A 14,355-nucleotide genomic window follows, 5' to 3' on the forward strand; every position below is an offset into this window, starting at 1 on the left:
CAAAGGCAGACACTTAACCATCTGAGCCACCCAGGCGCCCCTGGCCTAGACTTTTTGAGACTTTAGGGGTATTTGAAAACTGCTGACACAGCTGTAGTGATGCCTTTTTCCCAGGCTTCCTTGACTCCAGATTCTGCCTGATGCCACACTGATGGTTTCATTCCTGCTTCTCCCTACACAGGTACACATTGGCAGCTCAGGACCTGGTGATGCGTGCCCGCGGTGTCCTGAAGGACAGAGGATGGCGGATATCTAATGACCGACTGGGCTCAGGAGACGACATTTCTGTATATGTCATTCCCTTAATACATGGGAACACACTTTCATGAACACGGCCCGGGGCATCAGGAGGACAGCAGGGGAGAAAGCTGGGATACCTCGTAGCAGGGCGGGACTGGGACGGGCCCCCGCAGGGTTCCGGGGGATGCACCCTCCTCCCAGCCCAGGTGGGAAGTTTGCTGCTGAAAGGCCTCTGGCTGTACTTCTGGGGGACCCTTAGATTTCAGTTTCCTCTTCAGTAACAGGTCTGGATACTCAACGAGAGCAAAACATAAAGGCTGCTACTGAGTGTTGTATTTCTTTTGGTTCTTTTAATAGGCCTCCTGGGTGGCCATTGCCTATTCTGGGCACACACATACTTATTTGGAGTAGCTGGGCAGCCATTTTCAGGTGTAACTGGCAGAAGACTCTTGGGCCTGTCAAGCTGCCAGCTTCTCTACGGGTTAAAAGTGCTGCATTGGAAAGTTGGGGATCATGCCTCAGAAAGTATAAGCACCCACCTCCTAGTAAGCCTGAGATTTATTTCAGGGAACACCATCTGTGTGTGTGTGTGTGTGTGTGTGTGTGTGTGTGTGTGTGTGTCTGTCTGTCTGTCTCTCCATTTTTTCATGGTTATGGTGGGGTGAGGCAGGGATTTTTTCTTTTTGATATTCCTTGAATCTTAATTGTTTCCCTTTCATAAAACAGGCCTGGGACTTTCCAGCTCCTTGCTGAGGAATTTGTGTGTCAAAGTCCAGCCCAGGCTGTCCCCATATCCTGTAGCCCACACCACCCAGGCAGCCTTCTGGAGCGGTGCCCTGGCTGACAGAGTACTGTCTTTGTTGTGTAATAGTTTGTTCCTGAGTTGCATTTTCTCACCAAATCAGTGTGTTTTCATGAAAATATGGGTGTTTCTTTGGACCAACAGTTCCTCAGTTGTTTTCAAGGGTCCCCCTTTTGTGGCTTGAGATTTCTCTGAGAATCCAGGTTTTCATTTCTGGAATGGTTGGCCCTCCCCACCTGCTGTGCCACGGGGACATATGTAAAGCAGTGTTGAAGAAATCAGAACAGGAAGCTCCATGTTATCAGTCAGGTCACCATACCTCGTATGAAGACCATTCCTCCATTTTGGATCCAGGTTCCATGGGCCGTGACTGTCCCCAAGGCCACTCCACATCAGTACGTATCCGTGTACTGTCAGGTAGCAGCAGTCCTGCTCTCCCCCTCATCTTCAGGCAAGGCCCACTCAGAACGGCCATCTGATTAAAGTGAATTGGAATTGGGTTGACTGGTCATTCTTCTGCTGTGCACCCCATTCCTTCCCCAGCCACCCAACAGCTGCAACCCCAGTTCCCATTGTAGCTCCACTTCTGAGCGTTCCTCACAAGAGCTGCAGAAGCAGTGGACACCAAATCTACCTGCTGCTTCTCTACCAAGAGGAATCACAAAATAGATTTTTAGAAATCACTTCTATCTCTTGGGCAGACTACTGCTCTGCACCAGAGGACCTTGTAGAGTGATGTCCAATTACTGAGTCTTCTTCCTGCATGCCTCCTGTGGTTTCATCACCATCCTGACAGGTTTGTGTAATTTAAACATTCTTCCCACCCAGTAAAGAACAATGTTGGTGATGTGATTCCCAAAACTGCTGGAGAGCCAATTCCAGTTCGCGTGTTTGCTGGGTCCCTTCCCCAGAGGAGAAGAGAGGAAAGGAGAGGAACCTTTCCTCCAGGATAGTTCGTCACCTTCCTGGAGTTGTAGATATTCTAGTAGGAGAGGCCTGGAGCCTCTCTACTCCGGAATGAATTCATTCCATGCTGTGGAAATGATGCCCTGTCTGGTCGGTAAAGTACTTGGGGATTTACCCACCAGCTGTTTGCCAAAATGTTGCCTGGGAAGAATTGGACTACTACCTTGTCAGGAGTCATCTTCATCTGACAGCTTGCCTCCTCTTCCAGGAGATCTGAGCGACCCCAGATGGCTCTGTGGGGACAAATATGTGGGAAGCCATTTGCTCCTCTGGCAGAGTAAGATGCTGTGGGATAATGTGTAGGCATCTCCCACAGTGTGGTTCCATCTTCTGTCCCTGCCCTGACTCAAAGTCACGTACAAGGGGAAAACGAGAAAGTTTTTTGTGGAGGACTCTGAACTGCCTTCTTTGGGAAGCTCTCCTCACAATCAGTCACCTTTCCCATGTTCCCATTGCCTTTCATCTGTTTTCTCTCCTGCGCTTCACTGTTGGTCCTACCTTGCACTTTTCTACTTTTATTTGAGCCACCAGAGTCCGACTTTGGGCATAGATGTCATGATAGTCTTCTACTCAAGTCACCAATTCATGTACTGCCAAGAAATGTCTCAGGAAAAATTCTGGAACCCTCTTTTTCAATTTATCCTAAAGTCTTGAGCATTTAGTCCTGCTGGTTTGAATTAGAAAGGTATCCAGGAATTCTTGTCCTAAGCTTCCTTGGTGGAAAGATCTTAGTTAAAAAAAAGCTCAAGCCCTATTTCTGTTTGGGGGATGGGAGGAAAATTACAAATGAGGTGGATAAATCATATGTGGAAAAAGTGATGTGTTAATGCCCATAGCAGATCTTCCCAGCACTGATATTGCTCTGTGAATTGAGCTTACTCTGTTTGGCTTTATTTTTCACCCAGGCCCCGTCCCATCCCATCCCAAGAGCAGTAACTGTGTCTACAGAACAGGGTTGGCCCTTGGAGCATTCCTGGAGAGGTCGAAAGGCAACAGACTCAAAATTCTGAAGAACGTATTTATATGTGGTTCTGAAATCTTGTGTATCTGACTTATAGCGAAATCTGCTTGTCCTAATAGCCTCAGAGGAAGTCTTGTTTAATAAAAAGCTTTTTCGATTTCCTAGTCAAGTCTTTACAGTTGTCTTGGGGTGCGTGTGGCCACTTCCTCTAATGAAAGGCTCTTTCAGTTCTAAATCTCTTTGTTGGGCTGGACCCTGCTCTTCGGAATACTTGGGGACGGGTCTTTTCCTTAAAGAGGGTAAACTCATATTCCATCCACACCCTGTAGCTTTTTGCCAGGCGACAGCCAAACCTTTGTTCTCACGACACCTGCAGTGAGAGCAGCGCCAGCAGTCAGAGATGGGGGGTATGTTTTGTGGTGGGTCTGCTTACTTGACTGCCCTTCTTGGGGTGGGAAGGGAGAACGGGAAATCAGGCTAGGCCAAGTACTCGGCTGTGCACTAGGACAAACCACAAAAAGTGGCAATTTCAGTTCCTTTCCACAACTTTGGGGAATTTAAGGTGTTTGATTTTTTAATTCCTAGCCGCTTACCTCTGTGGGGTTGTGCGAAGTCAGCTGCGCTCACCTTCTTCTTACTCCTAAGTATTCACTTAACGTCTCAGGACAACCACAGCTGTAGGCAGGTATTGGTGGGCAGGGATGAGAGTCTTGGAACCCAGATTTGGCCTCAGATTTTGGCCATTCGGGCAGGATTTTTGGTTTACCAAGAGCACTAGCATGGAAACGTACGGAAGAAGACTCCCACATCTTTAAAATTCTGATTCTCCTCTAGACTGCACCTCCTTCCTCGTCTGCCAATCCATTCGTTTTCAACACGGCCAAAGGTGGTCAGTGGTTTCTTTCCACCACAGTTTGAGGATCTGACCTTTCCTTAAGTGACCCAGCAGCACCACTGTTCTCAGAGGGAATGTTAAACTTTTATGAGATTCTATCTTCAGTAAATTACTGCTTCTGGGATACTTGGAGAAAGCAGTGAAGAGTCATTGTCTATGCAAAGAACAATCAGGCTGACCCTAAAATTTACCAGATCTCAGAAAACAGGAAAACGGTATCTGGCCCCAGGACAGAATCTTACTTTAGAAACTTGGATTTGTGAGGACTTTACAATTGCAGAGAAGGGTGAGAGTCTGCACACCATACACAGCCCACCATGCGGGGCAAACTTTGGGTGGGTGTGGCTGGTGTGGCAGACGCGTACACTGGGATTTTTCAAAGGACACTACATGAGCAGCCTCCTTGCCTCTCAGGCGAGCACCATGGCAGCACTTTGTCAGATCTGAGTGCCGGTCTGGGCACGACTGCTCTTTCTAACCCATGATGTTACGTGTAAATAGCTTTCATTTTTCCTCTGCGTCGTAGATGAAGTCTTGTTCACGTAGCAACCAGGTAGACAGTGACCAAATAAGGCTGTAAATGTGCTGTTATTTTCTACTGTGACGTACTTGAAGGAGAACCTTGTGACCCCCCCCCCCCACTCTTCAGATCTTCCATAGTATTTTGTGTTTGGGGAGTCCTGAGGTAATTCTCTTATTTCTGTTCACTTCCGTTTTCTCTGTTTCTTCTGGAGACCCAGGGAGGCCCACAGTGGAGATCATTTGTAAGGTCTGGGTTTCCAAAAATACCAGATGTACAGGGAATGACAGGAATCTGCCTGAAAATGGTTTCAGAACCATGTATCTTTATGCTTTGTGATTGTGAAACCTTGACTTTTGTAACCCCCCCAAAATGAAAACTGTTTAGTAAAGGGGATCTATTTTGTGTGTTTTGAAACTTAGGTGCAATGTTCCCTGGAAGAAAATAAAGAAATGTATATGCTCAATGACATTTTAAAATAAAATATTATATATATGTATATAGGACCCCTCTAGAAAAAAGTTTGTGTCATTTCTTTTAATTCGCTTTGAAGTTTCTTCATATCAGGTAATGGAATGACGGGAGTGTCATGGCCTCATGGGGAGTTACAAAGTGAACAGACTCGAAAGACAATCACAAGGGAATGGATGCCGACTCTATAAACCTACACAAGAATAGCAGTAAAGGCTATCCATTTCAACAGTGCATCTAGAAGAAACATCTTGGATATTACTACCAAGAATTGCTCCCAAGAGGTATTCTTTTTTCTTTTTCTTTTTCTTAAGGTGTAATTGGTAGACAACATTACATTAGCTTTCGGTGTACAACACAGTGACTTGATATATGGATATACTGCAAAATGATCATCACAGAAATTCTGGTTAACATCCATCACATTCATATTAACAAAAGTATTTTTTTTCTTGTGATAACTTTCACTCAGAAACTTTCAAATATGTAACACAGTATTATTAATTACAGTCACCATGCTGTGCATTACATCCACATGACTTACTTATTTTATAACTGCAAGTTTGTATCTTTTGACTCTCAGTCACCCATTTCTCCCACCACTCACGGCTGCCTCTCCCAACCACCAGTCTGTTCTCTGTGCCTGTGAATGTTTTTTGTTTTTATTTATTTTTTAGATTCCACATTTAAGTGAGATCGTATGGTATTTCTCTTATCTCACTTATAATGTCCTTAAGGTCCATCCACATTGTCACAAATGGCAAGATTTCCTTAATTTTTATGACTGAATAATATTCGGTGTGTATTTTCCTTATCCATTCATTCACTGATGGAGACTTAGGTTTTTCCGAATCTTGGATATTGTAAATAATGTTGCAGTCATCATGGGGATGCATATGTCTTTTTGAGTTAGTGTTTTTGTTTTCTTTGGATAAATACCCAGAAATGGAATTGCTGGATCATATGGTAGTTCTATTTTTAACTTTTTGATGAATCTCCATACTGTTTTCCAGAGTGGCTGTGGCAATTTACAGTCCCACCAGTAGTGCACAGCGTCTCCTTTTCACCACATCCTTGCCAACACTTGTCATTTCTTATCTTTTTTATAAGAACCATTCTAACAAGTGTGAGGTGATATCTTATGGTTTTGTTTTACATTTCCCTGATGATTAGTGATGCTGGATACCTTTTCACCTGTTGGCCTTCTATAGGTTTTCTTTGGAAAAATGTCTATTCAGCTCTTCTCTCCATTTTTTTTAATTGGGTTGCTTTGGGTTTTTTTTTTTTATTGAATTGTAGGAGTTCTTTATATATTTTGAGTATTAACCTCTTACCAGATACATGATTTGCAGATAATTTCTCCCATCCAATAGGTTGCTTTTTCATTTTGTTGATGGTTTCCTTTGCTGTATAGAAGGTTTTCAGTTTGATGTAATCACACTTGTTTATATTTTTGCTGTCAATGCCTTTGCTTTTGGTGTCAAATCAAAAAAATCATTGCCAAGACCCATGTCAAGGGGCTTACTGACTATGTTTTCTTTTAGAAGTTTTATGGTTTTAGCTTACATTCAAGTCTTTAATCCATTTTGAGTTAATATTTATGTATGGTGTAAAGACAGATCCAGTTTTCTCAACACCATTGATTGAAGAGATTGTTCTTTCCCCATTGTATATCCTTGGCTCCTTTGTCATAAATTAATTGACCATATATTTGTGGGTTTGTTTCTGGGCTCTCTATTCTGTTCCATTAATCTATGTGTCTGTCTTTATGTAAATACCATACTGTTTTGATTACTGTAGCCTTGTAATATAGTTTGAAATCAGGGAGCATGATGCCTCCAGCTTTGTTCTTTCTCAACATTGCTTTGGATGTTTGGGTTCTTTTGTGGTTCCATACAAATTTTAGGATCGTTTGTTCTATTTCTATGAAAAATGCCATTAGAATTTTGATACAAATTGCACTGGATCTGTAGAATGCTTTAGATAGTGTGGACATTTTAACAATACTGATTCTTTCAATCCATGAACATGGTACACCTTTCCATTTTTTTGTGTCATACTCTCTTTCATCACTGTCTTATAATTTTCAGTTTATAGTCTTTTACCTCCTTGGTTAAATTTATTGCTAGGAATCTTATTTTTTTTAATCTAATTTTAAATGGGATAGTGTTCTTAATTTCCCTTTCTGATAGTTTGTTATTAGTGTGTAGAAATGCAAGAGATTTCTGTATATTGCTTTTGTATCCTGCAACTTTACTGAAATCATTTATGAGCTCTACCAGTTTTGGGGGGGAGAATCTTTGGAGGACTTTTTATATTATCATATGTTATCTGCAAATAGTGACAGTTTTACCTTTTCCTTTATGATTTGAATGCCTTTTCTTTTTCTTGCCTAATTGCTCTGGCTAGGTCTTCCAATACTATGCTGAATAAAAAATGACAAGAATATGCATCATTTTCTTATTCCTGGTCTTATAAGAAAAGACTCCAGCTTTTTACCACTCAGTATGATATTATCTGTGGGCTTGTCATATATGCCCTTTATTGTGTTGAGGTATGTTCCCTCTATAACCTCTTCATTGAGAGTTTTTATCATAAAGGGATGTTGAATTTTGCCAAATGCTTTTTCTACATCTACTGAGATGATCATATGTTTATCCTTTATTTTGTTAATATGATGTATCACATTGTTTGCAGAAGTTAAACCATCCTCATACCCCTGGAATCAATCCTACATGAGATCCTTTTAATGTATTGTTGAATTCGGTTTGCTAATTTTTTTTTTTTTGAGGATTTTTGCATCTATGTTTATCAAGGATATTGGCTTGTAACTTTCTTATGGTATCCTTGTTTGGTTTTGGTGTCAGGTAATGCTTGCCTCATAAAATTAGGAAGTATTCTTTCCTCTTCTGTTTTGTGGAAGAGTTTGAGAAGGATTGATATTAATTCTTATTTGAGTCTTGGGCAGAATTCACCCGTGAAGCCATCTGGTCCTGAACTTTTGTTTGTTAGGAGATTTTTTTTTATTATTGATTCAATCTCCTTCCTAGTAATCAGTCTGTTCAGATTTCCTATTTCTTCGTGATTCAGGCTTAGAAGGTCGTATGTTTCTAGGAACTTATCTTTCTCCTAGGTTGTCCAATTTGTTGGCATTTAATTGTTTATAGTAGTCTCTTATGATCCTTTGCCTTTCTGTAGTATCAGTTGTAATGTCTCCTCTTTTGTTTCCAGTTGTATTTATGAGTCCTGGTCACTTTTTTCTTGGTGAGTCTAGCTACTGGTTTGTCAATTTTGTTTATCTTTTCTAAGAACCAGCTCTTGGTTTCATTGATCTTTCTGTTGTCTTTTTGGTCCCTATTTTATTTATTTCTGCTTTGATCTTTGGTATTTTCTTCCTTCTAACTTTGGACTTTGTTTACTTTCTAATTCCTTGAGCTGTATAATTGAGATTTTTCTTGTTTCTTGAGGTAGGCATTTATTGCTAGGAACCTCCCTCTTGAACTCCTTTTGCTGCATCCAATAGGTTTTGGTATGTTGTATTTCCATTTTCTTTTGTCTCAAGATATTTTTTGATTTCCTCTTTGATTTCTTCATTGACCCACTGATCAGTAGCATGTTGTTTAATCTCTATATATTTGAATTTTCCACTTTTCTTCTTATATCCAATTTCTAGTTTCATACCATTGTAGTCAGAAAATATGGTTGATATGATTTCAGTCTTAAATTTGTTAAGACTTGTTTTGTGGCCTAACATATGATGTATCCTGGAGAATGTCCCCTGTGCTCTTAAGAAGAACTGTATATTCTGTTGCTTGTGAATGGAATGTTCTGTATAAATATCTCTTTAAATCCATCTGATCTAACCTGTCACTTAAGGCTGATGTTTCCTTATTGATTTTCTTTCTGGATGATCTGCCCATTGGTGTAAGTGGAGTATTAAAGCCCCTTGTTATTATTGTCTTGCTGTCTATTTCTCCCGTTCGGTCTCTCAATATTTGCTTTATTTAGGTGCTCCTATGTTGGATGTCTAAATATTTACAAGAGTTATATCCTCTTGTTGACTGATCCCTTCATCCCAGGAGGTATTTTTGAGAGGGCCAGTGATTATATACTCGCTGAAGACTGTAAAAGTCAAGACTCTCTTTAGTCACTTAAGCATTTTTAAGTACTTACAAAGTGTTAGTAAAATGTTCCATCTTATAGAGAAAAGTTAACAGATGGGACAAGATAGCAAAGAATGCTAACACTGCTTAGTTCTAGAGTCCAGGAAGTTAAAAGTAATCTAGAAAATAACACAATGTTAAAAATAACTTAAGTATTGATTCACAAAAGAAAGCTAAAAAGTAGGCTATAGCTTATCTGAAGCTTAGTCTGGAAGAGCAGACTAGTTAGAAAACACTCATATTAGAATAGTTTTATTGTAAAACCTCCTCAGCTTCTTCCTCTTCACTTGTACCCTAATGTGTATGATGCTTCCTCCTCCTTACTCAATTGTAGAGTCATTAAGAGTCAATCCCAAGATTAGATACCTGAAGGTTAAGACATTTCTTCTCTGTGGAAGATGGAGGAGTCTTCTAGCATTCTCTCAGAAGCAGTGTTTAGCTTATCAGATTAGCTCTTGAAACCTGTGGTAGGTTGTCTCCAAAGATGGCTGCCAACAATGCCTCCTACAATCTGTTCACAAGTGCTCCTTTTCCCATCATGAGGTGGCATTTGTTTCCCTACCCCTTGAATCTGGTCTGGCTGGTGACTTGCTTTGATTAATAGAATGCAGAAGTGACATTCTGAGAATTCCAAATTTAGGTCTCTAGAGGCCTCATAAGCACCTGCTTTCACTCTTGGAAGCCAGCCACACTGCAATGTCAGACTACATTACTGAGTGATGAGAGGCCACCAGGGAGATAACCAAAGTGCCCAGACATTGGAAGTGAGGCCATGTTTCATCCCCAAATCCCTCTTGAGTCACTCCAGGTGATACCATGAAGAGGAGAGAGGCCCAGCCAGCTCTCAGCTGTTCAGGCCATTTCAGCTGAGGCCACAGACATCACAGAGCAGAGAGGAGCCATCCACACTGAGCCCTGCCTGAATTCCTGACCTGCAGAAACATGAGCAAATAAAATGGTTGTATTTTAAGCCACTTAAGATTTGAACACTTAAATTACACAGCGATAGATGACCAAAACAAGGTATAGAGAATCTGGCTGTGAGGAATTTGGGGTAAATTAAACACAGAAGAAAATGGCATTGAGAAAATACATTTGTAACGTGGGAAATAATCCTCCATATGGGACCTGGTAGAGTGACTGAAATGAGGGAAACCAACTTCCAGCAGTGACGTGGAGATTCTGACGGCTGTACTGGGGTCCCAGCAAGAGTTCTCCACATCTATGTTTTTGCTTCTTCGCGCAGCTTATAGTGATCATTACTAAGCCAGGAAGATGAGGACTACTGCGGCTATGAGCCTACAAGGGGGAAAGGAAGGTCTTTAACCCCTCACTTAATGATAGGACCATCCCATGATGCACCATTTGTGACCTTTGGGAGAGTCAAGTGCTTCTTTCGCTCCCCAGACCGTTGCTTGAGAGTGGTAAGTTATATTGGGGGGAAAACAAGACAGTTTTTAAATTGTATGTGTATGGGGATTTTTTTTTAATTCCCATCATTTAAAAATCCCCATGTACAAAATACTTCAAAGTTGTTGCCATCCCAGTTTTTCCCTTCAATTAAATGTCAGGCCAAAGGGTGGGTTATATATCCTAGCAATTAGTCTGCCTTTTTAATTGCTTTTTCTATCATTAGAGCCCTGAAAAGACTGCCACTCTCAGTACATCTCTACATTTTTAGTGTCTTGTCTTTCACTTCTAAAGAGATTTTCCAGCCAGCTAACCTCTTTTGCTTTATTGATTCCACTTAAGCTGCCTGTAAGAGATTCAGAGTGTGAATGAGCACGAGGTGGGGGCAGGGTGCTCTTTGATTGCCTTCCACGCACCAGATCTGATCATTTGCTGGTCCAAGGGGACATGGACAGGGCTTTGGAAGGTCTGAAGGCAGCCCTGGAGGGCAGCACTTCTCTGAAAGGGGAATATAAATCTGTACTTTGTCTTTTACCATTTTTGTTTTATTTTAATTTACAAATACAGTCACCAAAAAGGTAAATGTAGATAAGCTCATTCAGAAGGCACTGTTGTGAGGTGAGAGTGGAGTAGGGGAATGTCTGGCATGAGGATGAAAGAAAAGTGAGGTCATGATAGCAAAATGTCCCAAACCAAGCCATTTCACATCCTTTTAGCACTACTAGTTTATGTCAGTAACCAGACATCTCTGATTTAAACAAAGGAATTGTGGAACCTGAAAACAGTAGTCTTAGCAGTTCTGAATTTGAGATTACTTCTTTTGCTGAGTTGGGTCAGTGAGACCAAAAGTTGAGGGTGAGATTCTGGAGAACTATGAAATCTCTATTCTCATTGTCCTAGGTAAAAAAATGAAAGTTCCAACTCCTGGAAGCCCTAATATAAATCAGGGGACATCTGGCCAATCTACCAGATGCAGAGTAGAATTTGAAAAATAACAGTGTTTGCGCTCATACTTTCAAAAAAGATAAGTGCTATCATTATTAGCGTTACGTGTCTTAAAATACAATTCAAATAGACTCAATTATTTATAGATGATGTTACAATGTATATCTGGGAATTGCTTCAAACACTGAGTGGGGGGAAGTTGATGGGCACTCAGAATGAGACAGGATTGACCATGCTGAAGAAAGTTATGCAGAAGGATGATTGCATGCCTTTTCATAGTGTCTTTCCTAGAATATCATCTACCAGCCCACCCAAGAATTATTTAGTTCTTAGGTTAGGGTTCAGCAAACTTCTTCTGTAAAAGGCCAGATAATAAATATTTTAGACTTTATGGGCCGTTTGGACTCTGTCACAACTACTCAACTCTGCTTTGTTGCATAAAAGTAGCCACAGACCGAACTAGGTTCTGGGCTAAAGTGGTAAAAATTCAAACTTTCTGTCCTGATCAGAAGACTTAACTCATGAAAATACAGTCTGATCTTCTCTGGTGTGAAATGAATGAAAATGTCGCACATATTAACGAACACTAATGGACTGTCATTAAGAAAAACCAGGTAGATCAATAATCATTTATCTTCTTTAGTTACAAACAGGATAATTTAGAAATGCTCCAGTTGTTTACTGCTAAGACAGTTTTATATTCAACTTTCAGCCACGATGGCGGGGAAGCATCAGGACTGTGACACTGTGTTTCTTCAATACTAAGACACCATCAGTTATATAATCTGCTACCAATTGAAGGCAGTTAGACATTTTTTTTATTTTTAAGGAGGAAGCTAACCTATGATTTACCATGCTTTAGCATGAGACATTCTTACTATTTATTAGGCCCTGTGCTAGGTACTTGAGATCTGATTTCTTTTATTCCCCTCTCAGGTAAATAGTGTCACATTTTACAAACAAGGAAATAATTTCACCCATCTGTGATAGAAAATATACTTTATGGGATTTCAGTCCTTTAAAATTTCCTGAGGTTTGTTTTATGACCTAATATAAACAGGTTTCCCCCCTTCCCAAAAATGGAGTGTTCCTGTGAAACCTTTTGTGAGCTGAAATGACATAAAGTGAAAAAGCAATTACCATTAATTTATACCAAAAAAATTTTGAGCATTCCCAGACCTCTTATAGGCTTTTCTGATACTTTACGATACATCTTGCTAATGGATGCACAAAATAAATCAAGCTGCAGAACAGATGCTCACAGCCACAGCTCAGAGCTTTGGCAGCTTGATGCTGAGATGGCTGAGTGTGGTTCCAGGGGAAGGAGCGTGGTGGTGCCACTCTTGTTGCTCAGAGTGTGCGCTTCCTCTGTTGCTGCAACACCAGTGCTGAACACTGTTTTCACCTTTTCTTTGCAAAAGTGAAAATCCTCTTTGGCTTTCATTCAGTTAGCAAAGACAGGAGGCCTTTCACAATAAGTGAAATGGCTTGAAACAAACTTTGGAGGAGGGGATCACTGTAGTCTTTCCTGGAGAATGTTCCAGGTGTGCTGAGAAGAATGTATGTGCAGCTGCTGTTGGGTGTGTTCTTTAGCCGTCTATTAGATCTCGTTAGTTTATCCATTGTTCAAGTTTTCTGTTTCATTGTTGATCTTCTGCCTCGTTGTTCTATCCATTATTTAAAATGGGCTATTAAAGTCTCCAACTATTACTGAATTGTCTGCTTCCCTCTTTAATTTTATTAGTTTTTGCTTTGTGTATTCTGGGGCTCTGTTGTTAGGTACATATATTTAATAATTATCTTTTCCTGTTGGATTGACACTTTTATCATCATAAAATGTCCTCCCTTGTCTCTGGTAACTATTTTTTTAAAGATGTATTTATTAGAGAGAGAGTGAATGAGCAGGGGGAGGGGAGGGAGGGAGAGAGAGAACCTCCAGCAGACTCCCCACTGAGCACGGAGCCCCTGTGCGGCTTGAACTCATGACCCTGAGATCATGACCTGAGCTGAAATCAAGAGTCGGACGTTTAACAAATCTGGAGCCATCCAGACACCCCTCTGGTAACAATTTTAACGTATATTTTGTTCGATGTTTGTATAGCTCTTATCTGCTTGCTTCTTGCATAGTACATCTTTTTCCATCCTTTTATTGTGAGCCTATTTGTATCTTTGAATCTAAAGAGTGTCTGTTACAGAGAAAATGTAGTTATACCATGTTTAATTTTTTTGAAGATTTTACTTATTTGAGAGAGGGAAAGGGAGCACGAGCAGGGAGAGGGACAGAGAGAAAGGGAGAGACAAGCAGACTCCCCACTGAGCAGGGAGCCCAACATGGGGCTCGATCCCAGAACCCCAAGATCATGACCTGAGCCGAAGTCAGATGCTTAGCCAACTGAGCCACCCAGGTGCCCCAGTTACAACATGTTTATAAATTCATTGTGGCACTCTCTGCCTTTTGATTGGAATGTTTAATTCATATACACTTAATGTAATTACTGTTAAGGTAGGATTTATGTCTACCATTTTTTTATTATTTGTTTTCTACATGTCTTATGTCTTTTTTGTTCCTCTATTCTTTTATTATTGCTTTCTTTTGCATTAAATAATTTGGAGTACACCATTTTAATTCCTATGTTGTTTCTCAACTATATTTTTAAAGTTATTTTCTTAGTGGTTTTCCTAAAGGTTACCATTAGCATCTTAAAGCAATCTAGTTCAGATTAATACCAGATTAACTGCTATACAAAAACATTGCTCCTATATATATATATATAGGTGTAATACAAAGAAGAGGTGTAAACAAAAATACACTTATACTGTCTAATTCTCATGTATTTATATTTACTGGTGTTCTTTATTCATGTGAATTCAAGTTACTATCCTAGTATCCTTTAATTTCAGTCTAAAGGATTCTCTTTAGTATTTCATGTAAAATAGGTGTGTTTGTGACAAATTTTCTGTTTATCTGGAAATGTCTTAATT

The 14,355-nt window shown here is 40.3% G+C and overlaps 1 protein-coding gene and 1 long non-coding RNA gene across 2 annotated transcripts in view; one reads left to right on the forward strand and one right to left on the reverse strand.

Moving 5' to 3' along the window:
* The window catches only part of PPM1H (protein phosphatase, Mg2+/Mn2+ dependent 1H), a 239,020-nt gene extending 238,445 nt beyond the window's left edge, over window positions 1-575 (forward strand). The window contains exon 10 of the mRNA XM_027592252.2: window positions 182-575. Within this exon, the coding sequence (XP_027448053.1) occupies window positions 182-329 (148 nt within the window). The 3' untranslated portion in view covers window positions 330-575. The remainder of the gene's footprint in view (window positions 1-181) is intronic.
* A 6,467-nt stretch (window positions 576-7,042) lies between these two features.
* Window positions 7,043-14,355, reverse strand: part of LOC113921492 — a 39,616-nt gene continuing 32,303 nt past the window's right edge. Inside the window, exon 3 of the long non-coding RNA XR_003519705.2 lies at window positions 7,043-9,950. This is a non-coding gene — a long non-coding RNA (uncharacterized LOC113921492). The remainder of the gene's footprint in view (window positions 9,951-14,355) is intronic.

The sequence above is a fragment of the Zalophus californianus genome, chromosome 9 (genome assembly GCF_009762305.2).
Source record: "Zalophus californianus isolate mZalCal1 chromosome 9, mZalCal1.pri.v2, whole genome shotgun sequence".
Classification (NCBI taxonomy): domain Eukaryota; kingdom Metazoa; phylum Chordata; class Mammalia; order Carnivora; family Otariidae; genus Zalophus; species Zalophus californianus.